General features: G+C 46.0%; 1 protein-coding gene across 2 annotated transcripts in view; it reads left to right on the top strand.

Moving 5' to 3' along the window:
- The window catches only part of TNRC6B (trinucleotide repeat containing adaptor 6B), a 712,161-nt gene that overhangs the window by 416,187 nt on the left and 268,223 nt on the right, over positions 1–27,751 (top strand). For both annotated transcript variants that reach the window (XM_033929420.1, XM_033929419.1), the window contains one exon: positions 11,529–11,677. In XM_033929420.1, the coding sequence (XP_033785311.1) occupies positions 11,529–11,677 (149 nt within the window). The remainder of the gene's footprint in view (positions 1–11,528; positions 11,678–27,751) is intronic.

The raw sequence follows: 27,751 nt of genomic DNA, 5'->3' as shown, positions 1-27,751 counted from the left end.
TTAGATTGTGACAATCATGTACTGAGTTTCATTTGTGTAATTAGATATTTTGAACAATACTTAGATTCTGCAGCTGGCTTGTGAATTATATTTTTCTATTTTCATAATAAAGATATTTCTCATTAGCCTGGGTTTGTGTCGTATAATTAGACCATGATATTTGAACTTGAATAAAAGGTTATGGTTTTCTCTAGACCACTTAACAGAGACGTAACGTGTTTATAATACTGCTAAGTGAACCATAAATCCTTCTACATTTACAAGACAAGACAAAGATAAATCCTTCTAATTTACGGAGGCCAATATAATAGTATTGCCTAAACCAGGCAAAGACCCTCTGTATGTCGCTAACTATCGACCACTATCACTCATCAATGTTGACGCAAAGATATACGCGAAGATAATAGCTACTCGCTTACAGACTGTACTCCCCAAATTTATAGGCATGGAACAAAATGGTTTCATGCTGAATCGCCTATCTAGTGACAACTCTCGAATGTTTGCTAATATAATTCACCATGCAAATATCATCAAAACTCCACTACTGGTGCTGGCTAAAAGCATTTGACCGTGTGGAATGGCAATATCTGTTCGCGGCCTTGAAATGGTTTGGATTTGATGAGCTCTTCATGAACATGATTAAAATTCTATACACAGCTCCAACTATTAACATACAGATAAACGGTGTGTTGTCGTCTTCATTCCACCCATCTAGAGGCACAAGACAAGGTTGCCCTCTATCTCCACTCCTCTTCACTCTTGCACTTGAGCCGTTTCTTCACGCTATACGCAATAATTCTAGCATCAAAGGTACTAAATGTGGCAACATGGAAGTGAAGTTTTCAGCTTATGCGGACGACGTACTCATATATACAACTCCCGATTCTCTTCCTGCTCTACTGTCCACAATACAAGACTACTCTAAAATGTCGGGCTACAAACTTAACATCTTCAAAACTGAACTTATGCCCCTGAACTACTTAGTTCATCATTTTGAGGTTAAACATCATAACTTCCAATGGTTGGATAATAAATTAAAGTATCTGGGAATATATTTTGGTAACTCTATTGACTCTACCATAGAACTTTGCTCTTCACATATATTACAGAGCATTAAAGACCAAGTCAATAGATGGACACCATTAAATCTATCCTGGTGGGGGCGATTGGAATCCATTAAAATGGTGTGTAACTCCCAAGATCATATATACATTAAGTATGTTACCAGTGCTTCTCCAGTCTTCTCTGTATAAAAAAATTGACTCGGCTTTATCTCATTACTTATGGAATAATAGAACTCCCAGAATAGCGCTCCATATAGTAAAACAAAGTAAGAAAGATGGGGGAGTTAACTTTCCTGACTTCTTTTATTATCACTGTGCTTTCTTACTAAGACAAGGTTCTCGCTGGATTCTTTGTGACACCTCGCCTCAAATTGATAATTTATGGTTGCCTTTCGAAAGAGGCCGGTTTTATCCTCATCATTTGCAATGCTTGCCGTTCATGGAATTACTCAATCCTGAGAGTGGTAAGGATTTCCTTCTCTCAACCATGAGAACTGTATTCAAACAAATAGAAGGTCTGCTTGTCTGCTCCTGGATGGATACTCTTCACTCCCCTCTGTGGAGAAATGACTTGATTAGAATACAAAGAAATATGGTTGATTGGAAATCTTGGCAAAGGGTTGGTATTTGGCAGATAAAACAATTATATAATGAGTCAGGCTGGATCACATTCGAAAGTCTATGCAGTAATACAGGCTTGCCACACATCCAGTACTTCCAATGGATTCAACTCAAACACGCAATACAAGGACTGTTTCGCTCTACACCATTGGTTGCTGATATTCCGGGTGTTCTTTCTCTGTGTATCTCCATCACTCATAAACCGAAAGAGGCATCCCAATGGTACAAGTTCATATGGTTCAAAAAATTATCCAGACCGCGAGAAGTAGAGAATAGATGGAATTCTGAGCTGCAATTGGATCTAACAGAGGAAGTGTGGCAATCTTTATGGTCACGTACTTCATCAGTGTGTAGAGCTGCATCCTTCCTTCAAACATCTTTTTTTCTTCTACACAGAACTTATTGGCTCCTAGTAGACTATCTAAACTCAGTCCCAACATGTCAGACAAATGTTGGTCCTGTGGTACTACAGGTGGTACACTTCGTCATATGTTGTTTGACTGCCCGATGCTTCGAACCTTTTGGTCTAAAGTTTGGACGGACATCTGCTCCTTGCTTCACATATCTTCCCCCTTGGACTTTAATACCATTATTGTTGGTGGTCGAGATTCTTCACTGATATTCTCCAGGGACTCTGATAGTCTGCAACATATATTAATCCTCACAGTTATAAAACTTATCCTATCCATTTGGAAACATCTGGAATCTGTGGATTATAATGTATGGTGGAACACAATTTGCTTGACTGCCAAATTTGAACGCATCGCAGCAGAAAGATCCTACTCATTAAAAAAGTTTGAACGCATATGGGCCCCTTTGTTGGATCTTGCTAAACTGCCTTATCCTCTCACGGATTGATTTGTCATGGTTTAGGGCAGGGATCTCAAAGTCCCTCCTTGAGGGCCGCAATCCAGTCGGGTTTTCAGGATTTTCCCAATGAATATGCATTGAAAGCAGTGCATGCACATAGATCTCATGCATATTCATTGGGGAAATCATGAAAACCCAACTGGATTGCGGCCCTCAAGGAGGGACTTTGAGACCCCTGATTTAGGGTCTCTTGATTGACATATATGGTTATATAGCTCTGACTATATTTGCATATATGGGTAGAACCTGCTGCCAACTTATTAATGATTGTCTGTAGTAACGCTGTAGTATGCTTCTTTTACTGACACACTGATGTTACCTGAGTTTTGTACTACTGTATTCAGGTCTTTCTGCTTAGACTTTTTCTGTTTGCTTTCCTTTATCTTCTTTACCTTCCTTCTTTTTCTTTTTAGTTGTTATTCAGAATGCACATTTTCCCAGAGGCATTGTATGTTACTCAACTTTATTAATCTGATTTGTATATGTTTATTATGATGCCACATATATTTCTATGTTCTGTAACTGAAAAACTTTTAATAAAACTTCTTGAACTTAAAAAAAAACAAAAAAACATGCCAGTTTTATCCCAGACCTGTCATCTGTGAACATATACGCCACAGTGACCCCTGATGCAGGCGTTCCTCAGACGCCGAAACACAGTGCTGTGTCAGGTGCACAGCTTCTGCTTGGTTCCTTTTCTGAAATAAACAAGTTGGTTTTATATCGGTGATCTTCAGTGGAGTGTTCATTGTCCGTTCCCACTTCCTTTTGTACTGTTTTATACCCGTGGGTTCTCTGTCTTGTTTGACTTTTTGGGTTTTACTTAGCATTAATAATACCCATTTCTAGTGCAAAAGGCATGTGAATCTTGAACCAGTGGGGGGGGGGGGGGGGGGGTTCTCCTTTACTCACAAGTTTGTAGAAGGCATCATCTACCTTTTTCTCTCAGTTCTGCGTCCTTCATTTCTGGACTGTGCACCATCTCTTCAGTTTTTCTTTCTAGAAATGAATTGGAATGTTTCTTTCTGATTTGCTCTGATTTAGATTTTTTGTATTTTTGGGACTTCATCTGAACTGTGAGACTTGTGGTGCTCCAGAGATTCTTAGTTTGACTGGGACAGCTCTGCCTGGAATAAGATACAGACTCTGTGGTCAGAAGTCTGTAGCCAGGAGAGCTAAGGAGAGGGATCCTGCCTGGCCAGCCAGCCCTAACCCTTTGGTGGCTCGAAGACCATTCCCCTTGGAGCACAGCTTGCTCCTTTTGTTTTTGGGAGTTTGAGCACAAGCTGTGTGGCCCCATGTCAGTTCTGAAGGCTGTAACAGGTACCGGCTGTTCCACCCCCCCCCCCCCCCTCCAAAGAAGGTGCTTGAAGTGCTGTGTGGGTCTGGGGTCTCAGGTTTGTTCAGGTCTGACTTGGAAGTCCAAAGAAACAAGCATTTGAAGTGGAATTTCATGCTTGTCTGAGGGAACTTTTTTTTTCTCCATTATCCTGCAGCGGGTAATAATAGATCTACCAGCAGATTCAGTTACTTTTTCGTTTTCAAATTGACTGAGCTATGGAATAACTTACTGCTTGTACTAAGAAGTTTGGGATCCTTCTTTCCTTAGCAACAGCAGCAGATGAATCCAGAGACAAATGGGATAGCCCACTTCTACCAGCAGGCGGAGATAGAGAAACTGATTAACAGGTGGCCCTATTGGCTAACACTCCTCCTGTATCTCCAGTATGCTCTGTCTCCCAGCAGATGATGGTCGCTATTCAACTAGTTCCTGGATTCTGGCTGTGACTGGAAACTTATTTCTCCTGTTGAGATTTTCTCTTCAGTGAGTTATCAGTACTATTTCTCCTGTTGAGGTTTCCTCTTCAGTGAGACAGGGGTGTCTGGCTGTACAGTGCCAGCTTTAGGGGTTACACCTGGGCCTCCCCAGGTCCCTGCCTCACCCTCCCTCCAGTGATAGAGGGTCTGACTGGGTCTCTATATGTATGTATATTTTTATTCTTTCCCTTAATTAAAAAAAAAAAAAGAGACCACAGGGAATATATACAATGTCTGCCCTGCTAGTGTAATGTAATGTAATGTAATTTATTTCTTATATACCGCTACATCCGTTAGGTTCTAAGCGGTTTGAAGAAAATATACATTAAGATTATAAATGAGAAGTAAGAAGGTACTTAAAAAATTCCCTTACTGTCCCGAAGGCTCACAATCTAACTAAAGTACCTGGAAATTAATAAAGAAGAGAAAATAAAGATGGTTGAAAAAAGAAAAATTCTATGTGAACTTATAGGATGGAAATTAAACTGACAGTGAAGAACTGTATGAAAAATACATATGGAATGCAGTTAGAGAGGGTAGGTTACAATCTATTTATGGTATTTGTTTAATTGGAAGTGCTGAGCAACCGGCAATAACCGGCTTCAACCGGCTCTTGCAAGCCCTGACTCAGAGTTTATTGGGAGTATGTTTTAGTTAGGCTTCTTGTTTGCTGCAGGTTCGTTAGTCACGGGTATATGTTTGTGAGGGAGCCTTTCCTCTATGGGTTCCGGCGTCACGGGTGAGTGACTGCTGTGAACAATTTTATTTCTAGCCGCATACGTTGTGAGGCTGGGTTTTGGGTGGTGTTCAATGCCTAACTCCTTTCGGCACAGGAGTGTCTGTTGGCTGTGGGGAGCTCCGGGTATGTGTTTACCGGAGCATGAAGGAACGGTTATTTCCCGCGCGCTTCTTTCTTACGCTGTCGGCAGTGCTGTAGCGTTCAAGCACTTTTTCCCCGAGCTGTTTTTTTGGGTTTTTTTTTACTTCACTTTTGTGGCAGCCTAGGTTGGCAGGGCAGTGCATGTTTACTGAGAGAGTTCTGGGTTTGTATTTACCGGAGCATGGAATGAACAGTTATTTCCCATGCGTGGGAGCCATACACTTATTTTCCTACACTGTCGGTGGTGCCACAGCGTTTGTTCTCCTCCAGACTGTTTTTTCCTCCACTTTGGTGGTGGTCTGTTTGTTCATGTTGGCTGCATTACAATAGTGTCAAAGCTGCGTCTGTCAGGTTTGTTTTCTCCCGAGTGCTGCTTCTCATTTCATATGCGTTCGGCTGGCATGGGGCCCATCTTGAACGGCCTGAGGACGTTTCAGGGGGTGTTTTTCACTCAGTGCTCTTCGGTTTCGGATGGTCTGACCTGGAGCGGCAGGAGGCTCATTGTAGCACGAATTGCTCAATGCCAGCAGAGTACCCAGCAGCGCTGCAGCGTGTAGGCTATTATTTAATAAGGCCTCCCTGTTGTTTGAGTTCCACACGTTGGAGGTTGTGCAGCCCCATTTTGCAGCACTTGGGAGCTTGGTGAGTGTTTGTGCTTCTTGTAACTTGGGGGTCATGCTTATTAGGCCTGAGAGCGTATTGGAGGGAGACTTCAGTTTGTTTCACTGCCCAGTTCAGCTTTTCTCTGCACAGGGTGGCCAGAAGGTGCATTGCTGCAGGTTGCTGTTAACAGCTAGAGATTACCCGATTCTTGGTGCGGGTTTCTCTTTCTTTCTCTCAGGATCTCCCTAAAGAGAGCATATACATACTTGAATGTTTTCTTTTCGGCTCTCTGTGCAGTGCTTTGTGTGTGTGGTAGTGTTATAGAAATAATTTCCAGTTCTGGTGTTGTGATAATCTATTGAGGCGCAGTTTGGAGCATAGTGGCGTTTTTCTTTTTCGTATGGGCAGGGCTGTCTTTCTTTCTGAGGCAGCGGAGCCTCTATGGTGCACAGCCTGTCGCACAAGATTTTACCACTGCCATTTTTTCATGGCAGGTGCTAGACAGAATTGGCAGTCAGCATTCTACAGCTTTTGGCCCTGGGTAAGCCACTTACTTCTATAAGCCCGTCTCCTTGCCTGCCTCAGTTAATGAAACAATAAGTTTTTTGCTCACATTGCATGGAGGTAGTACTGTTTTCATGGTTCCAGTATGCTCCTCTTTCCCTGGCGAGCCTTGATTTTTCTTAGGCTAGTTTCTTATGGACCCTATAGTGCTCCTCCTGCTGTTCCCTGACCTTCGGCACTTTGTTCTGAGGGGATCTTGACTTCTTCCACTGACTCTTCAGGCTTTCACTTGAGGGGGAAGACGTTATATTGTCAGGTCAGGGGGCTGTGAATTTTTTTTTCAGGATGCTTTCAACTTTGCATCCTCCTCAGGTTTTCGGTTCGTTCTTGGAGTTTCTATGTTTTGTGTTTCCCTTTTAAGTGTTACTGGTCCTCAGGGTTTTTGGGATTTCTCCAGTGAATGTGCATGAGATCTGTTTGCGCCCACTGCTCCCATTGAATGCAAATAGATCTCTTGCATGTTCATCGGGGGAATCCCGAAAACTGGATTGCGGCCCTCGTTCCCCACCCCTGTTTTAGGGCATGCAATGTCAAGGGGCATGGAGCTGGCAGGGGTGCGGGCAGGTCGTGGATGTGCCAGGCAGTTGTGCGCGTGGTTTTAGAACACTAAAGTTGGGTGTGTAAATACAGACGTACGCTAGTATTCTATAATGCCGGTTGCGTGCGTAACTGCCATTATAGAATTTGCAATTACCCCCCAAATTCTGTATATGGCACTTAAAGTTGGGCACATACATCACTGCGTATCGTCGATGTGCACGTACAACTTAATTGATTAATCGGCCTGGCCAGCACCAATAATTGGCAATTGACATCTCGTAATTTGACACTAATTGGGACTAATTAAAAGTTACATGCGCAACTCGGAAAGGGTGATACTGTAAAAAAAAAAGTATCTACCAGTTGCAATGGGCTAATCTGAAAAGGGGATGTGGCCGGGGTGACATTCAGGTTCTTCAGGAACTAAGGGACATTGTTCCATTTACTGCATGGGGGCATTGGACAGACTGGGGCTGGATCACATTCTGCTGAATTGGTTTCTCAGGGTTACACATTTCTGCAGAAACAATGGGAGACTAGTTACATTTTCCTATGGACTCCTAATCGGCACTTGGTTTGCGTGCCTCTCTTGGAGCAGCACTTTCGATTTTGCCTCATGCCATTTCGCCTACCCTAGGCTTTAGAAAAATGAGGGCAGTGGTACCGTTTTGGCACTACCAGGCAATTCTCCTACTTTCTTCTTGACTGGCTGCTTGATTCGGATGGCGTCCAGTCAGGCCATTTGTCTGCCACGAAAGGGGTGGTTTCTTTTCCTCAGTTCTTTGGAAGTGACTCTTCGAATTTGCACGTGTTTCTTTTCTCCTGTACTATTTATAGGTATATCGAGAAGCTGTTTTTCTTCATATAGGAGAGAAATGTGTTTCTTCCCTGAGACTAGGGCGATGAGTCACAGTCTCAGGGTTGCATTCTTCTTCAGTCACCATGACCAAGAGTATGGGATTCTGTACAGGTTCTAGGATCCATGTTGCTGACTCCACTGGGAACTTCGGCTTGCTTTCCCATTGTAACGCTTCAGCAGTCGCTTTTGTTCCGGTGGTTCCTGGTATCTCAGGGCTCCCATTATTTGTTGGGCTCCTCAAGCATTGCTCTGTATGCTTTGGTGGCTCAGCGTGATTTCTCTTTTCAAAGGCATGCCTCAGTCTTTGCTGGACTGGCTCCTGGTCACCAAACATCCCGGGCTGGCAGGTTGGGGGGCTTGGTGCCTTCCGTCCTCAGATCCACGAGTCTGGTCTTTGGAGGCAACTCATTGCTTGTTCATTCTTCTACTCTGGAGCATGGTCAGACTACCATTTCTGGAGCTTCAGACCTTTCTTCCGGTATGACGCTGAGGGTCTTTTCAGTCAGTATTATGATGGTGGTATTTCTCTACAGCCTGGGCAGTAGGTGATGTACTCAATTGGCGGGTAATGTCATGGTTCTACTTCAATGGGTGGACCCTCTTCTTCCTCTTCTGTTGGCAGCTCATTTTAAGGGTCAGGAAGAGAGTTTGGATAGGCTTTCTCTCTGCAAAATCTGAGCATGGCCCGTTTATTGTATGTGACGGTGTGCAGTGCAGTGTGCACTCTAGAAAGTGTAAAGGTTAGTAATAGTAAACAACAAACAGACTGCAGACAATGTACAAGATGCAGGTGTTGTTTATTAGTAAATGCAGTAACATATACAACCTTATAGCCAACCAAGGGACCCAACACGGTCCATGTTTCGGATAACACGCCTTCCTCAGGGGTCCTAATGAATTTAATGCTTAAATTCATTAGGACCCCTGAGGAAGGCGTGTTATCCAAAACTATTGAGTTTCCTGGTCTCTCTGGATTTGCTCCCATGGGGTCCGATCAACCTGGATATTAATACTACTTTGGTAGTACGGCCTAGCTTTTGAAAAGTCTTGGCTGGCGTGTAAGAGTTATGCGTTGCAGGTTGTTTCTTCTCTTATCTAGGCGATACAGACATCTTCAACTGTGGCTTCTGCTTCCTTTTGGAGGTTTTTCCTTTCTTGGGTACTTCTCCACAGTTGTACACTTCCAGGGTTCTTTTTTGGAACAAATGTATTGCCAAGGGCTTGGCGTTCAAGTCCTAGCTTCAAGGGCCATTCTTAGCTTGTTACAAGGGCTAGGTATCTTTCTTTTTGCTTACTTCTCAGCTTCATGTAGTTCAGTTCCTAAACTGAGTACGGTATATTCGTACACCTCTTGGAAAGCCCTGTCCGGCTTATAGTCTTACGGTACTTCTTCGCAGTTTACTGAAGGCTTCATTTCTTCCTTGTCTTTTGAGATGCTAAAGGGCTGTGCCATTGAACATGGGGTTTCTTGTGGCCATGACTTCAGCTCGGCGGTTTTCTGAGTTGCAGGCCTTGTTCGGCGGGGCTTCCTATTTCAGATTTACAAACTCTTGGGGGGGAGTCAGTTCTGTCTGTTCCTTCATTTCTTTTTAACGAGGTGTCATCCTTTCTTTATGCCGCTCTCACTTTTCCTTCCTTCTTCCTGGGAGATGAAATGGGGAGGCGTGCTTTTATTGATTGCATTTTTTCAAAGTGCGTAACGTTCTTCCCGAGCTAGATTTCTAACGACTGGTGGTTGTTTAGATCACCTTTTTGTATTCTTCAAAGGATGCCTCAAATGTATGGTGGTGTCTAAAGCTTGATGGGTCCGGGAGGATGTTATTTACGCTTGCTTGATGGCAGGGAAGCGGTTGGCGAGAGAACTTCATAACCTTTCTGCCGAAACGATGGCTACTTCTTGGACTTGATCTAGAGGTTTTTTCCTTGAAGGAGTTTTGTCTCGCGGCTACTTGGTCTTCCGAGAGTGCTTTATCTCTGCATTAACAGTTGGATGTGGGGGCGGATGCGTTTAGTACTTCGGTTGTTGCAGAGACGTTTGCTTCCCACCCAGATTGAGGATTGCTTTGCTACATCCCATTGGTCTCTGGATTCATCTGCTGCTGTTGCTAAGGAAGGAAAAATTATGTTCTTACCTGTTAATTTTTTTTCCTTTAGACGCAGCAGATGAATCCAGAGCCTCACCCTTTCTGGATATTGTGTCGGTTTTTTCTTTTTCAACTTTCGAAGTTTGTTATTATTGATGGTGGTATTCTGTATTATTGCCTTTTGAGATTTGTTATGGGAAAGTAGTTTTTTACATGCTATGCCTATTGATGGTTACGGATGCTTGGGCAAGGAGCTATACTGGAGATACAGGAGGAGTGCCAGCCAATAGGACCACCTGTTAAATAGTTTCTCTATCTCCGCCTGCTGGTAGATGTAGGCTATCCCATTGGTCTCTGGATTCATCTGCTGCGTCTAAAGGAAAGAAAATTAACAGGTAAGAACATAATTTTTCCTTCATTTCCGGAAAGCTCTGATGACTTTCCTGTTTGCTAAACATTTTGAAAACTAGCCCCTTTTGTTAATTTAGATTTTCTGCTTTCTGTCCTCTTAAAGTATTATGTTACCATTTACTGTTAACCGAGTCAAGCTCCATTTGGTTGATGACCCGGTCTATAAAACTAAGTTTTAGTTTAGAGCACAGCCTAATGTAGCCTAAGATGGGAGGAACCATAAACAACCTTAGAAATTTTCATTCACAGTTTCATTAGCACCAAAGTCTTCATCGGTCTATTTTGTATAGTTATATATATATATATATATATTATTTTTTTTTTTTTTTTATCCATTTTTATATGTAACTCTATTTTTATTTATTTATTTATTTTTAAGTTCAAAAATTTTATTGAAGATTGGGGATAACAACAAGTAGAAAATATACAATCCAGAAAGAACAAGGATGGTCATATAACTGAGACAAGTAACTGAGCCAGAATATAAAAATCAGAACAAGAAACCATTATACCTGAATCATATAAATGACATTAGAAGCAAAATAGAAAAAAGGGAGAAAGAAAAAGGGAAAACAACAAGAGAGAAGTCAGAAATAGTAGCAGGAGTGATTAACTAGCATGATTGCATATATCTGTCAAGAAATTTCCAAGTAGAGATAGGAGCAGAAGAACGTGTTGATAGGGCAGAAATACATCGTTTTTCAAAAGCATAGGATTCATATTTATGATATAAACATAGGGAATTCCACCAGAAGGTATAATCAAGGAGAGAGGCTGACTTCCAATTTTTTAAAATATGCATAATTGCAGTTACAAACATAGTATCAATCAGTTTGGGAGGACAGTCAGAGTTAACAAAACATGCGTGTTGGGAATGAATAATAATGATGTCAAAAGACAAATCGGAGGAACAAGACGTGATGTCTTTGATAGGGGGGACACAATGGGAAGGTTTTGAGCAGACTGCTGGGCTTGCTGAGCAACCAGTTTAAAATCTTAAATTCAAAACTGCCAGTTGAAGAAGCTGTTTCAAGTCAGCACAAACTGGTCATATAACCTATGTGAATCTTTTGTACTGGTAGAGAATCCTAATTACATGTAACAGTTCCATGTGGTTTGTTTGTTTTTTCTTCCTGTATGGTGTGGGATGTAATTTGTGTGAATACCAAAGCTTATTCTTTCTAAATCTCTCTTGATCTCTCATCCCTTTTCAGGAAGTCTCCCAGATAAGAAGTTTGAGACTGAGAAGAGAGGCATGAATCTTGGTGATTTCAATGACATGATAAGGAAGGATCGATCTGGCTTCCGTCCCCCCAATTCCAAAGATATGGGATCCACAGATAGTGGGCCTTATTTTGAGAAGGTGAGTTGTACTGACCCAATTTAGAATTAGTTATAACATATTTGAATTTTCAGTAGCATGTTTCTTACACAGAATTGGAGGGTATATTTTCCAAGATAAATTGACCTAGCTTGAAGTTTATTTTCCTGAGTTGCTTGGCAAATTAAGCTGTGAAGACAAAAGGAGTACCTGGTAACTTAGACAATAATATATGCACTGCAGGGAGCTCAGTTGACATCATAAACTGAGAATAAAGGACAAGATACCAGATTCAATGATGAAGTGGAATAAAGAGGAATTATTTATTTTTCATCTTGAAAAGAGTCAAGATTTTCTACATTTCATCCTTTTCATTGACAAAGTATCAATGCATTAAGAATAAGGTTTGTCAGTTATAGCAGGATATGTATGTACATCTAGCAGAGATCTCAAGCCACCTGATCTCAAGCCACCTCACTGACTAGCAGCGAGTCCCATCATTTACAAGACAGCTTGCTAACTTTGGTGGTAGCACAGGCTGCAAAGAGGCTCCAAATGGCCCAAGGATAATGGGCTTTATCCCAGGATAAGCAGGTAGCATATTCTCAACATGTGGGTGATGTCACCGACGGAGTCCCCTAGCGGATGTTTTCGCAAGCAGACTTGCTTGAAGACCTTCAAGCTTGCGATTGGCCCGCGCATGCGTGCGTGCCCCTCCCGCCCAACCTAGGGCGGGAGGGGCCCCTCAGCGTGGCCTCAGTTCTCTGATTTCCGTGGAGCCAGAAGCACTGCTCCCTTGCTTCGTGCGATATCGTTGTCCCTCTTGCACCGCAGCTTGTTTTGTTAGTTTCAATCGAGTCGCTGTGCCAGTGTCTTTGTTTCCTTTCTTTTTCATTTTTTTCAGTTCGTATATTTTTGACCGGGTTTCCGGTCTTGCGCTGGCCGCCTGGCCTCGCAGGGCCGCGGCAGTATTTTCTTCTTATGTCCCGGGCTCGTTCCAGGTTTAAAAACTGTACTCAGTGCAACCGGGTTATCTCCATCACCGACCCTCATCGTTGGTGTGTGGAGTGCCTGGGTGCAGAGCACCGCGCTGAGTCGTGTCCCCATTGTGCAACTTTACAACTGCGGGCTCTTTGTAGGAGGGTGGCCATGATTCTCCAACTCTTTGGCTCTATGGATCCTTCGGGACAGGCCTCGAGCTCGGCCTCGGAGCCCTCGTTGGGTGCCTCAGCCTCGAAATCCCCGTCAGCCTCGAAGGCTCCGGCCTCGGCTCCTCCTGCTACTCTGTCCTCGGATAAGTCCCTTCTTTCCTCATCAGATGTGCCGGCAAAGAAGTCTACCTCGGAGTCTCATGTCAGTGTCGCCTCATCGGCATCTTCGAGACATCACTCTAAGCGTGCCTCCTCACATAGGGAATACTCTTCCTCGAGGTTGCTCCCAAAGGAGCGCACTGCTGCACCTAAGACCCAATTACCTTTGGTCTCGGTGCCTATGTTCGAGGACATGCTTAAGGCTATACTTAACCACGCAGCTTTCCTAGGTGGCGAGCCAACTGGTCCCGACTTCGATGCCTCTGACCTCGGTCTCCACCCAGTCTCGGTCTGACCAGCCTGAGCGTCCCCTCGTATCTCGAGGCCATGCCCGCAAGACTCGTCAGGTTCACTCGAGTGATTATTCATCCCCCGAGTCACCTGTGACTTTTCGAGGGTCCAGGCCAGGGGGCCGTTTTTCCTCCGCTACTATGTAGAGGCTTGCCCCTCCTAAAAAGCCCCGGTCTTTTCCGCCCCTTTGGGGCAGGTCTCCGACTGTGAAACCTTCCAAGCACATGCTTGTCCTCGAATTGGACTCTAGTGTATGTTCCCCATCGAGGCGGCTGACAGCCTCTAAGGGGTCTTCTTCGAAACCGGTGGAGGAATTTTCCTTTGCCCAGTTTCTCCGACGCTTCGCCAGCTGTTTCCTCGGACCCCGGGGTCTTCCCCGGTCCATCTTGCATGGGGTTATTCCTAAACGCTCCCCAGACACTTTAGTCGAGCCTCTTCGGTCTCCCATTCGCAGGACTCCGAGACCCCGGCTTACTATTCCAGGGAAATTTCTCCCTCTTTCTCGGCTGCCCCCAGATCTCGCTCGGGGTCTCCTCAGGAGGTTGAGTCTTCTTTTCGAAACTCCTCCTACTCCACAGGGCTTTAAACTAGGTAAGTCGGGGGAGGGTACAGGCACAAACAACATACCAGGCGAACTAAAATGCCAATACATTTATGAGGCTGAGGAAAGTAGACACCGAAATTCTGGGTCAGGGGTGAGTGCACACACTTGAGTCGGGAGTAGGGTCACATCATATTTATGGGTCACATTGTAATTCCGGATCTAGGGGGAGTACACACTGTAGTTCTGGGTATATGGAGAGTACACATTGTGGTTCTGAGCCTCAGGAAAGCACAAATAACACAAACAATGCTAAAGGTGTTCAAATAGCTCAAACAGGAATATCCCCACTGAGACATAACAAAAATATAACATGGAGGTCTATGTACGTCAATGCACACAGTTTAGGAAACAAGATCCTGGAATTGGAAACAGAAATAAGGAATGCCGACCTGGATGTGGTGGCGATATCCGAAACTGGCTCACAGACTCCCACGGGTGGGACATGGTCATACCGGGTTACAACTTGCTTCGCCGGGACAGAGAGGGTAGGATGGGAGGGGGTGTAGCATTATATACTAAAGATGACATTAAGGTCACGAGAATCTCAGATGTCCAGTATACTGAGGAATCCCTTTGGGTTAATTTGGCCAGAGGGAAGGACAAATGCTTGTATCTTGGCGTAATTTACAGACCCCCAAGACAACAGGATGACCTGGATATGGAAATAATCGAAGATATAGAAAATATCACCTTGCGTGGGGACACAGTATTGCTAGGTGACTTCAACATGCCTGATGTGGATTGGGTTACACTTACCTCTGCTTCCGGCAGCAGCAGGAGGCTATTAAACTCTATGAAAGGAGCAAGCCTCAGGCAACTGGTGTTGGAACCGACAAGGGATCAGGCAATACTGGACCTGATACTTACCAATGGAGAAAGTGTCACAGAGGTCTCGGTGGGCGACACATTGGCCTCCAGTGACCACAACATGGTATGGTTCAATATCAGGAAAGGTTTCACTAAATCTACTACACTAATCAAAGTCCTCAAATTCAAGGACACAAATTTCAAAGAAATGGGAGACTTCGTTCACCAGGCGCTACAAAGCCAAGAAGAAACCGATAACGTGGAAGACGTGGTCGACTTTGAAAGCAACCATACAAGAAGCAACAAACCGCTATGTAAAATCAGTAAGTAAACGGCGAAGGAACAATAAGCCACAGTGGTTTACTCAGACCTGATCAAGGAGAAGAAAAAAGCATTCATCTCTTACAAACAATCAGGGAAGCAGGACTCTAGAGCAGACTACCTGGCCAAATCAAAAGCCGTCAAAACAGCAGTCAGGGAGGCTAAATTCCTCATGGAGGAGTCTCTAGCAAAGAACATCCAGAAGGGAGATAAATCCTTCTTCAGGTATATCAGTGATAGAAGAAAAAACTCAGGCGGGATTGTACGTCTTAGAAAACCAGAAGGAGACTATGTGGAAAAGGATTCGGAGAAAGCCCAACTATTAAATGAATACTTCTGCTCAGTCTTCACCCGAGAAGCGCCAGGGCTCGGCCCTCAGCTACAGACGGGTTGTCTCAGTTGACCCGTTTAGTAACTTTGAGTTTACGCCCAGCAGTGTCTACGGTGAGCTTCAAAGCTCAAGGTTAACAAAGCAATGGGGCCGGACAACCTGCACCCCAGGGTGCTTAGGGAGCTGAGTGATGTCTTGGCGGAGCCACTGTCCGCGCTCTTCAACCTCTCCCTTAGTACAGGCAGCGTCCCGTTGGACTGGAGGACGGCTAACGTCATTCCACTCCACAAGAAAGGCTCAAAGATGGAGACAGCAAACTACAGACCAGTGAGTCTAACATCGATAGTGAGCAAACTAATGGAAACTCTAATCAAACACCAATTAGATAAGATCCTGGATGAGGAGAATCTACGGGATCCCCGACAACGTGGATTTACTAAGGGGAGATCCTGCCAATCCAACCTGATCAGCTTCTTTGACTGGGTAACGGGGAAGCTGGATATAGGGGAGTCCCTGGACATCGTGTACCTGGACTTTAGCAAAGCATTCGATAGCGTACCACACCGCAGGTTACTGAGCAAGATGAGTTCTATAGGATTAGGTAACACATTGACGAAATGGGTTGGGAGCTGGCTTGGAGGTAGGCTCCAAAGGGTGGTGGTGAACGGCACCCCCTCCGAAATGACGGAGGTGATTAGTGGAGTACCACAGGGCTCAGTCTTGGGCCCAATCCTATTCAACATCTTTATAAGAGACTTGGCAGAAGGGCTTCGAGGTAAAATAACATTATTCGCCGATGACGCCAAACTGAGTAATGTAGTGGGCAAATGCACAACAGACGAAGATTCAGTGCCCGACAACATGATGCACGACCTACTCCTACTGGAGCGATGGTCTAGGACACAGGTGTCAAAGTCGGTCCTCGAGGGCTGGAATCCAGTCGGGTTTTCAGGATTTCCCCAATGAATCTGCATGAGATCTATTTGCATGCACTGCTTTCAATGCATATTCATTGGGGAAATCCAGAAAACCTGACTGGATTCCGGCCCTCGAGGAGGGACTTTGACACACCTGGTCTAGGACATGGCAACTCAACTTCAATGCCAAAAAATGCAAAGTTATGCACCTGGGCAGCCAGAATCCATGCAAGTCTTATACCCTTAATGGCGAGATCCTAGCAAAAACGGTAGCAGAACGAGACTTGGGGGTAATCGTCAGTGAGGACATGAAGTCTGCCAATCAAGTGGAGCAGGCTTCGTCCAAGGCAAGACAAATCATGGGCTGTATACGAAGGGGTTTCGTCAGTCGTAAGGCGGAAGTCATTATGCCATTGTATAGATCCATGGTGAGGCCCCACCTGGAATACTGTGTGCAATTCTGGAGGCCACATTATCGCAAGGATGTGCTGAGACTGGAGTCGGTGCAAAGAATGGCCACCCGGATGGTCTCGGGACTCAAGGATCTACCATACGAAAAATGGCTTGACAAATTACAGCTATACTCGCTCGAGGAGCGCAGAGAGAGGGGGGACATGATCGAGACGTTCAAGTATCTTACGGGCCGCATCGAGGCGGAGGAAGATATCTTCTTTTTCAAGGGTCCCACGACAACAAGAGGGCATCCGTGGAAAATCAGGGGCGGGAAACTACGAGGTGACACCAGGAAATTCTTTTTCACTGAAAGAGTGGTTGATCGCTGGAATAGTCTTCCACTACAGGTGATTGAGGCCAGCAGCGTGCCTGATTTTAAGGCCAAATGGGATCGGCACATGGGATCTATTCACAGGGCAAAGGTAGGGGAGGGACATTAAGGTGGGCAGACTAGATGGGCCGTGGGCCCTTATCTGCCGTCTATTTCTATGTTTCATTTCATCTCTGACATGGGTAAGGCCTTTGCACCAGGTTCTCCAGCAAACATTTCTCCAAAACCTGGAGACCCCTCTATGCGGTCACGGCCATTCCTTCCAAGTTGGAGTCCCTCTACCGGACGATCCCGCTTAAGGGGTTTGAGAGTTCTCAGCTTTCTCACCAGTCCTTGGTGGTTTGGTCTTCCTTGAAGAAGTGCAACCCCTCGACGGTTTACTCTGCTGTCCCTCTGGGCAGGGAGGGCTGTACGATGGACAAATTTGATTGCCGTCTTTATCAAAATTCGATGAAGGCGAACCGTGTCCTCAACTATAGTTTTATCTTCACGTCCTACCTCCGGTTCTGTGTGGATGCCTTCTGCTCGTTCCGGGAGGATGTACCGGATTCTCGGTGTCAGGAGTTTCGTCTCCTCAAGGAGACCTATCTCCCAGCTCCGCCTCTATATGTTTCAGGCGGCCTATGACGCCTTCAAGTTGTCCTTGAGGGTCACGGCGTTTGCGATCGCCATGCGTCTCCTCGCTTGGCTCAGGATTGTGGACATGGATCCGAACCTCTAGGATCGTCTAGTCAATCTCCCTTGCATGGGAAATGAGCTGTTTGATAATTCCATTGAGGCAGCCACTAAGCGCCTCTCGGAACACGAACGGTCCTTCCCGTCTCTGGTGAGACTTAAGCCGAAGACCTCTCTGGCTCGGCAATACAAGATTCCGCTCCGGAGGTATCCTCAGAAATCTACTCCTGCGTTCTCTCGGCCTCCTTCGAAGCGGCTGCAACAGCAGCAGCAGCAACAAGCTAAGGCCTAGCCGCCAGCTCCGGCGAAACCTGGGCCATCCTTTTGACTATTCCAGTGTGAGCCTTCGAGCTCCCTTCCTCCTGGAGCCTTCCCCCCTCCCCATCGGGGGTCGTCTCCATCATTTCTATACCCATTGGGAAAGTCTTTCAACCGACAGTTGGGTGCTTTCCATCATCCGAGAAGGGTACTCCCTTCACTTCATTCAAGTGCCCCCGAACCTTCCTCCTAGAGAGTTTCCTTCTGCCCGGTCTCAGCTGCCTCTCCTTCTGCAGGAGGCTCAGGCTCTTCTTCGCCTTCGGGTGGATGTGGAGGTTCCTCCGGACCAGTGAATACTGGATTTTATTCCAGGTACTTTCTGGTACCCAAGAAGACAGGGGATCTGTGTCCAATCCTGGACCTCCGGGCTCTGAACAAATTTCTGGTCAGAGAACGGTTCAGAATGCTCACCCTTCCTACCTTGTACCCCCTCTTGAATGAGGGGAACTGGCTGTGCTCACTAGACTCCTCAAGGAGGCATACATGCACATTCCCATACACCCAGCCTCTCGCCAGTATCTGAGATTCTGGGTGGGGGATCTTCACCTCCAATATCGTGTCCTTCCCTTCGGCTTGGCGGCCTCTCCAAGGGTTTTCACGAAATGTCTAGTTGTGGTAGCTGCGGCCCTACTTCTCCGTGGCCTGCAGGTGTTTCCCTACCTCGACGACTGGTTGATCAAGGCATCCTCACGTCACGAAGTTTTGCGAGCGATGAATCAGACCATCTTGCTCCTGCAGAGTCTTGGCTTCGAGGTGAACTTCCCCAAGTCCCACCTCTGTCCGTCCCAGTCTCTGGAATTCATCGGAGCGGTCCTGGACACGGTTCGTCTCCGCTCCTTCCTGCCTCGGCCTCGTCAGGAGGCCCTTGTTCGTTTATGCCAGAGGGTGGCCCATCTATCCTCTGCCCCAGCTCGGCTCCTGATGGTCCTCCTGGAACATGGCCTCTATGGTTCACGTGACTCCTTTTTCCAGACTTCACCTCCATATTCCCCAATGGACTCTTTACAATGGAACCAGGATTGAGGCTCTGTCTCTCGACTCATTCTCATGACTCCTTTGTTGAAGAAGTCTCTCCGTTGGTGGATGTCTCTTCCAATCTTTCCAGAGGTTTTCTGTTCATGCACCCCCCCCCCCCCCCCCGCAGAAAGTCCTCACGACGGACTCGTCGACCTATGCTTGGGGGGCTCATCTGGACGGTCTTCGCATTCAGGGTTTTTGGTCCAGTGCCAACCGTCTTTGTCACATCAATCTGCCGGAGCTTTGGGCGATTTTCCTCGCCCTGAAGGCTTTTTGTCACCTGCTTCGTGACCGAGTGATGCTGATCCGCACGGACAACCAGGTCGCCATGTATTATATCAACAAACAAGGGGGCACGGGGTCCCTGTCCATGTGCCAGGAGGTGATGCAGCTCTGGGATTGGGCCATCCCCCACAACATATTCCTTCGAGTGGTCTACATTCAGGGCCAGCACAATTGTCTGGCGGACCAGTTGAGTCGTCTTCTGCAGCCTCACGAGTGGTCCATCCATTCCTTGACCCTGTGTCAGGTGTTTGCTCATTGGGGGACTCCGGACATCGATCTGTTCGCATCTCCCCTCAATCACAAGTTGCCCCGCTTCTGCTCCAGGGTGTTCACCCCTCTCAAGCTCGAGGCGGATGCTTTTCTGCTGGACTGGATGAACCTGTTAATGTATGCGTTCCCTCTATTCCCTCTGATTCTGATAGCTCCTCGGTGGCCCCGACAGCCGTGGTTCTCCCTTCTGTTGCAACTCAGTTCCAGGGAGCCTCTTCTTCTGCCTGTTTTTCCTTCTCTACTTATGCAGAGTCGAGGTTCTCTGCTTCATCCCAACCTTCAGTCTCTGCACTTGACGGCTTGGTTTCTCGAGACTTAATGCCCTCATTCCAGTTCTCACAGCCTGTGCTGGACGTCCTGGAGGCGTCTCGAAAGGAGTCCACTTGCCAATGTTACATCAGAAGTGGACCCGCTTGTCTTCCTCGTGTGCTACTTGACAGCAGGAGCCGCTGTCCGCTTCCTTATCTGCTGTCCTGGATTATTTGTTACACTTGTCTGGCGCTGGACTCAAATCCTCTTCGGTTCGAGTCCACTTAGTGCCATTGCTGCTTTTCATCAGCCGATTGACGGGAAGCCTATCTCTGTTCATCCTGTGGTTTCCCGCTTCATGAAAGGACTTTTCCACGTTCACCCGCCCCTTAAACCTCTTCCTGTGGTTTGGGATCTTAACGTGGTCCTTACTTTCTTGATGAAACCTCCATTTAAGCCGCTAGCGTGGGCTCATTTGAAGTTTCACTTGGAAGGTTGTGTTTCTTGTTGTTCTCACTTCTGCCCATCGGGTCAGTGAGTTTCAAGCCTTGGTAGCGGACCCACCTTCCATCATGATAAGGTGGTTCTCCATACCCATGCTAAGTTCTTGCCTAAGGTTGTTTCTGAGTTTCACATCAACTGAGCCATTGTTCTTCCTGTTTTTTTTCCGAAGCCCCATTCTCACCCTGGAGAAGTGGCTCTGCATTCTCTTGACTGTAAGCGTGCGCTGGCCTTCTACTTGAAATGCACCGCTCCTCCTCATTCTGCTCCCCAGCTGTTCCTCTCTTTCGATCCTAATCGCTTGGGTCGCTCTGTTTCTAAGCGGATCATTTCTAACTGGTTGGCCGCTTGTATCTCTTTCTGTTACGCTCAGGCTGGTCTCTCCATGCCGGGTCAAGTCACGGGCCACAAGATCAGAGCGATGGCGGCATCTGTTGCTTTCCTCCACTCTACTCCACTTGAGGAAATCTGTAAAGCTGCCACTTGGTCCTCGGTTCATACGTTTACCTCGCACTACTGTCTGGATACTTTCTCCAGGCGTGATGGCCATTTTGGCCAGTCCGTTTTGCAAAATCTGTTCTCCTAAATTGCCAACCCTCTCTCCATCCCATTTTGGTTAGGTTGGAGGTCTCCCACATGTTGAGAATATGCTGCCTGCTTGTCCTGGGATAAAGCACAGTTACTTACCGTAACAGGTGTCATCCAGGGACAGCAGGCAAATATTCTCGCAACCTCCCCACCTCCCCGTGGTTGGCTTGTTTGCTAGCTATCTGAAATGAGGCCACACTGAGGAAACGCATGCCCTAGGACGGGCGGGAGGGACACACACGCATGCGCGGGCCAATCACAAGCTTGAAGGTCTTCAAGCAAGTCTGCTTGCGAAAACGTCTGCCTGGGGGCTCCGTCGGTGACGTCACCCACATGTTGAGAATATCTGCCTGCTGTCCCTGGATAACACATGTTACGGTAAGTAACTGTGCTTTGTGGCTGATGGGGATTATTCTATTTGGTGATGGCTAGTATTATTTAAGTGCTTTTAGTTTATCATCTTATTATTAATTCAAAATGAAACTTCTGGCTTATATTATAAAATAGAAACATTCCATGAACTAAATTTCTTTGTTCTTCTTACTTCAGTTAACTTGCAGCCTTGTTCTAGTTGCAGTATGGAATTATCTAAGAATGCAAACTAAAATATTCAAAATAATTATTTTGCAAAGGAGATATGTTTTGTGGATCTGAATGCACATTTCTGTTATGTCCCTTCCAGATTCCATACGCTAGGTGTTCAATCCCAATCCGCAGTCCCAGTGTTGCAGAATTCACATCTTTTCAGAACACATGCTACATTCCCCCTAGAGCAGTGGTCTCAAACTCGAACCCTTAGTGGGGCCACATTTTGGATTTGTAGTACTTGGAGGGCCGCAGAAAAAAATAGTTAATGTCTTATTAAAGAAATGACAACTTTGCATGAGGTAAAACTCTTTATAGTTTATAAATCTTTCCTTTAACAGTTAAAGGAAAGATTTATAAACTATAAAGAGTTTTACTTTATGGAAAATTGTCATTAACTATTTTTTTCTGCGGCCCTCCAAGTACCCTATTTTTTCTGCAGCCCTCACATTTAAAGTTAAATATCTTTCCTTTCTCAAAACTGACACATTTCAATCACTATATTGAAAATAAAATAATTTTCCCTACCTTTGTTGTCTGGTGACTTTATTTTTCTGTGCATTTAACTATGTTTCCAGGGTCTTCCTGTCCTTTTACTGTTTTTCTCTCCATCTTCACTTTCTGCTTGCATCCATCTTTGGCATTAACTGCTTTCTTTTCAAAATCTACGTTTCCATGTCTTACCTTCCCTTCTGTCTCTCTCTTCTTCTGTCCCTATTTCCATGGTCTGACATCTCTTTCTTTCCTTTCTCTCCCCGCCTTCCTTTCCCCTGGTCTGGCATCTGTCTCCTTCCCTCCCCCAACTTTTTATTTCTTTCACCCTGCCCCCTTCTTTCTTTCTCTCTCTCTCTCCATGCCCCCTTTCTTTCTGTCTTTCTCTCTCCATGCCCCTTTCTGTCTGTGTTCCGGCTCCCTTCTTTCTTTCTGTCTCCCTGTCCCCACTTTCTTTCTTTACTTCTCCCTGCCCTCCCCCAAGCCACTACCATCGGGGAACAGGCTGTGCCGAGGTCTTAACTCTCCCTGCTTATCTTCCCCAGCACAGGGCCGACCAATTCTCGCCACCCGACGTCAATTCTAACGTCGGGGAGGGATTTCCGGGCCAGCCAAGCAGCAATTGGCTGGCCCGGAACTCCCTTCCCGACGTTAGAATTGACGTCGAGTGGCGAGAATTGGTCGGCTCCGAGCTGGGGAAGATAAACAGGGAGAGTTAAGATCTCGGCACAGCCTGTTCCCTGATGGTAGTGGCTTGGGGAAGGGCAGGGAGAAGTAAGACCTCGGGCGCTGGCCTGTTCCCCGATTGCGGTGGCTTGGGGGAGGGCAGTTGGAAGGGAAGTAGATTGGAGACCCCTGCTTTAGTCGAGGACAGATTACGGGCCGCAAAATAGTCCCTGGGGAGCCGCATGCGGCCCGTGGGCCGCGTGTTTGAGACCGCTGCCCTAGAGGTAGAAACAGTTTCAATTTCTGCAAGAAGTCTGGGCATAAATCTTTTGCTGTTACTCTGCTCCTGTTTCTTATTTTTTCACTTACTCACTTAAACTTCATTTCTCAGTGATTTCAGTGCCTTGAGACTCATTCCTGGTAGACCGCTGTAAGAAAAAAGGATGCAGTCCTGTGAAGCAGGATAGCAGCTTCACAGAGAAATTTTGGTGGATCTGTGAAGCCAGCCTGTTGTGTGCCACCTTCTGGAAGTCCCCGGAGTCCTTCCCATGGAGTTTGCCAACCGGTGACCCCACAGTCACAGGTTTCTAGCACCGACTATGTGCGTTTGTACAGAAACCCACTCAGGTTTCAGGTGCAGGTTGCCTTTTCCGCCCCTGACCGCATAGCAGAGGATCTGTGGGGGCGGAGGTTGGGGTTGGTCTCTGGCCAGCTGGCAGTGCAAAGATATTCATTCCTGGCAATTTGAAGCTGTTCTGAGGCAGAAAAGTCATTTTTTCTCCACTCAGCTGCTGTAAACGCTGACAGGCAAAAGGCACTGCAGGAACTGTGAGTAAATCCATTGTTTCCTATGAGAACTTCGGTGGTGGCTTGGAAAACGTTTTAAAATCCGTTTTTCACAATTTCTATGGATATGATTCAGGTCCCCCACCTCCCCAGACCCCAAATTGCTATTTTTTATTTTCAGGTTTTGGGAGGGGGGTTGCCTTTTTTGGCGCAAATTCGTGATGGCCATCTTTTTTTTTTTTCTAACTTTGAATTCTGCTTCAAAAACCCTTTGATTTGACTCAAAATCGATTGGGATGGACTCCCCAGCCCATAATCTATTGGATTTGGACATTGATTGTGCCAGAACTGACGGCAGCCATTCACGGAACGGTGCAGGACCAGGCAGGAAGCAAAAAGCTCCTGCCTTATTCGTTGCTCTGCAACAACAAAGGAGGCAACCGTCCAGCAGGAGCGCAGAAAGCTCCTGGTGAGACTGCGTTGGACCACCGACATTTTTTTTAAAAGGTGTGGGGGGTGGGGGGGCTGCGGTCTGCCGGCCACCAGATGCACCTACGTGTAGAGGGGAAAAACCCAAGAAAAAAAAATTCTGAACCAAATTTTTTTTCTTGGTTTTTCCTCCTCTACACGTAGGTGTGTCTTATGGTCTGGTGCGTCTTTATAGACTGAAAAAAATACAGTATATTGTTATTTTTACAATGTTGGTTGATTTTAGTGTGAGCTAGATACTAGACACTACTGCAGATCCATGCTAGCTGCTTAGCCACATGGCCCTTAGCATATTGCTTAATACAGCACTATTTCTGACTAAATGTCTTGGAAATATAAGAAACATGTTCAGTTGTGTGTTTCTATCATATGGTTCTTTTTTTGCTATTTAAAAAAGACTTTGAACAGGGGGTTTTCTTGTTTGGGGAGGTTTCCCTTGTTTGTTTGTAGTTAGTTTTTTTTTTTTTGGGGGGGGGGTTTCTTGTGTAAATTGGAGACTGCAGTTCTTAGTTTGAGGAATATGTAACTAATTAGGGATTGTACCAGGCAGGTGCTAATCAGGTATTCCATATCTGTATGACACTTACCCTATATTTATGAGGTAGTATCTGAATGGCAGTTTAAAATTAGTTTTGAGAGAGATACTTGATTGATGGTTTTCTACCAGTTTCGTCAGGGTAGGACTTTTGCATCTCCTATTTTAAAAGTTGTCATATTGTGCTTTTAGTACAATGTGCTCTTTGAAGTCAAGTTGACAGGTTGTGAAGATGACAGTGATGAATGATTTTGCTTTTGGAGTTCTTCTAGAGCAATAGCTACCACTGTGTTTCCCCAAAAATAAGACACTCATATTAATTTTGGGCCCCAAAACACTAGGGCTTATTTTGGGGGATGTCTTATTTTTTTCCATGAACAACAATCTACATTCTCTAATTGTTTCTTTGAGTCTTTCATATTCTTTTTGAAGCAGTTTCTACTGATTCTCTCATTGTTTCTTTGAGTCTTTTATATTCTTTTTGTAGTGATTTCTTCTAATTCTCTCATTCTTTACAATCCCTCTGGAGGCTGAACTTGTGGGTTCTTGTATATCTGGTAGCTTCTACTGCAGGGCTACTAAAACTTGATCCATCCCCTTTGGCTACTTGCCCGGGAGTTTCCTGTCATGCTCAGTTTTGTACCTGTAGCTTCTTTGCATGGTTGAAATCAGTCTTCTGCTCGTTATTTGTTTTCAATTCCTTGTTTTTTATTTATTTCGCGAATTTGCCTACGTGCTGCGGATCAACTCTCTGCAGCGGGAGGGTTCTCTGGCAGCGGGAGGGTTCTCTGTAAGCTTAACCTGCAGTAAGCCCTCTGGACAGCCTCTAAGCTGCAGTAAGCAATCTGGACAGCCTGCAGATTGGAGGGTGCTCTGTAAGCTTAACCTGCAGTAAGCCCTCTGGACAGCCTGCAGATTGGATCGGGTCTCAGGGATTGGGAGCCATCTCTCCCCTGGTCCATCCACAAAGGGGTAGAGGGCAGGCTGCTGTGGTTCCATGGAAGTATGCCAGGATCAGAACTGGACCGTGTGTCTTCCCTAAACTCCCTGAGGGGTCCTGGTGGTCATGATCTGTGGTGACAGGGAAGGTGAGGTGGTCAGAAGACCTGAAAAATCCAGTTTAATCAGCTCCTGAGGTACTGATCTTGTTTGTACTGTGTATTGCAGGCTGACGTAGACTTTCATTGCAGCACACGTCTCTGTGGTGTCCGAGTCACAGAGTTTGCTGATTTTTGGGGGGTGCTCTAATCAGGGTTTTGGGTGGTTTCCCTGCATTCCCTGGTTCCTCTCCCCCCCCCACCTGTAAAATCCTAAAATTGCCATTTTTTGCATTTTCCTGCGTTTTTAACAGGCGTTTTTCAGTCAAAATCGGCATCCGCGGTGGCCATCTTGGATTTTCTTTAAAGTTTATAAAACTATATTTTTGGACATAGAAACCTCGTTTTTGCTCCAAACTTCACAGATGGCCACCTCAGGACAGGATGGCATGAATTCATGCCGTAAATGTGGCAGATGGCTTGTTTTCTGTGCACCACTGCCTGTGAGGGGCGTGGACCGTGTGTGGATTCCACACTATCTTCCGGAGAGGCCCTGCTTTCATCCAATTCCGCCAGAGACGCGATTCCAGTGTCCAGGACGCCAAAATTGGGCGAAGAGGGCGCTTTCGCGAAACACAAGCTGGAAATGCAGCGGAAAGCGGGAACTTAGAACTGATGGAACATTCTGCCTGAACCATCGAGTCTGAATCAAGTTTCAGGGGGAAAGTCTCATAAGTTTTAAAAACATTCCATATCTGAGTCCTTCAGATCAGCTCAGGCCGCTGGGGACTATTTTCTGCTGGAATTTGTGGATATGATGTATCAAGCTTTCATGAGAAAGCAAGCTATGCCTGTGTCTCCTTCTCAGACTCCAATGCTGCTGTCTGTTCAACCTTTGGATTCCAGTATGAAAATCTGCTCCCTTGCTGGTCCGCCTGAAAGCCAGCGGCAGCTTCCCACTATTGCCTTGGTGCCTGCGTCAATTTCTATGCCGTTGCTGTCGCATGGCTCTTCAGCGGGCTCCGCTGACATGGCTAGCCGAACGGATCTCGGGAATTCCCAGAACACTGATTTCCGCGATCTGATAAGAGGATCAGATGGTGCGCAGGCTCTTTCAGTCCAGTCGCCTTCCTGATTTTATCTCTGAATCCCTGTGGACATTGAAACTTGATTCAGACTCGATGGTTCAGGCAGAATGTTCCATCAGTTCTAAGTTCCCGCTTTCCGCTGCATTTCCAGATCACACAGATCTGACGTAAATGCTCTTGGAGGAATAGGAGGTCCCGGAGGGTCCCCTGAAGTGCGCTAGAGCCATGGCTAAATTGTATACCATGGCATTGGAATTTTCCAAGCGCCTAGTCCCACTAAGGATTCGGCGGTGGTTCAGGTCACTAAACATACCTCTTTGCCCTTGGATGGAGGGGTTATTCTTGGAAGGATGTCCAAGAATGAAGACTAGATTTTGTCATAAAGCATTTTTTTTTTTTTTTTTTTAAATTCCGCTGCAATTAGAGTGCAAGCTGCAGCGGCCACTTCCTTTGTGGCCCGGGCATGTCATACTAAACTTCGTCAGGATCCTGAGGAGGTTGTCCTTCGGGATCTCAACTTCCTGGTTTCTGGAGTGAATTGTTTGGCAAATGCACTCTGATATTTTGAAAGTTTTTGTTAAGCTGTGAGCATATTCAATTTCTGTTAGGAGAATATTATGGATTCGCCAGTGGTCAGATGATTCTTCATCCAAGGCTACGCTGAGCAAATTGCCTTTTAAAGGTTTGCTCTTGTTTGGCCAGGGTTTGGATGACCTGATGGCCAGTGTGCAGGACCGTAAGCCTAAGACGCTTCCTGACTCTAGACCTTGTATGACCAGGGGGACGGGACAACTGAATTTTCATTCCTTCAACAGAACCTCACAGTACGCCAGACCCCTGCGGTGGAATAGCGTTTTGGAGTGTCCTACAGACCTCACTTTGGAGGTGCAGTGCACCAACAGCCTTCCAATTCTCGACCTGTCCCTTTCAAGAGAAAATTATGACGCCTGGTCTCTGGTGAGGCACCCCCGAATCGGGGGGCAGCTTTTGGCTTTCCTTCCAGAATGGTTAGAGATAACCTCGGACCAGTGGGACGGTCTTCGACTGCAGTTCTTCCGGTCGCCGCCAGACTTCCTGTCCTCTTACGAGTGAAATCTGGAAAGGGCCACCAAGGTGTGCGCTATAGTGCGCCAGTTACTGGATCTGGAAGTCATATAGCTGGTCCCAAGA

The sequence above is a fragment of the Geotrypetes seraphini genome, chromosome 2, assembly GCF_902459505.1.
Source record: "Geotrypetes seraphini chromosome 2, aGeoSer1.1, whole genome shotgun sequence".
In the NCBI taxonomy this organism is placed as follows: domain Eukaryota; kingdom Metazoa; phylum Chordata; class Amphibia; order Gymnophiona; family Dermophiidae; genus Geotrypetes; species Geotrypetes seraphini.
Note: the sequence above shows the minus strand (reverse complement) of the source record. Positions and strands in the feature narration are given on the sequence as shown.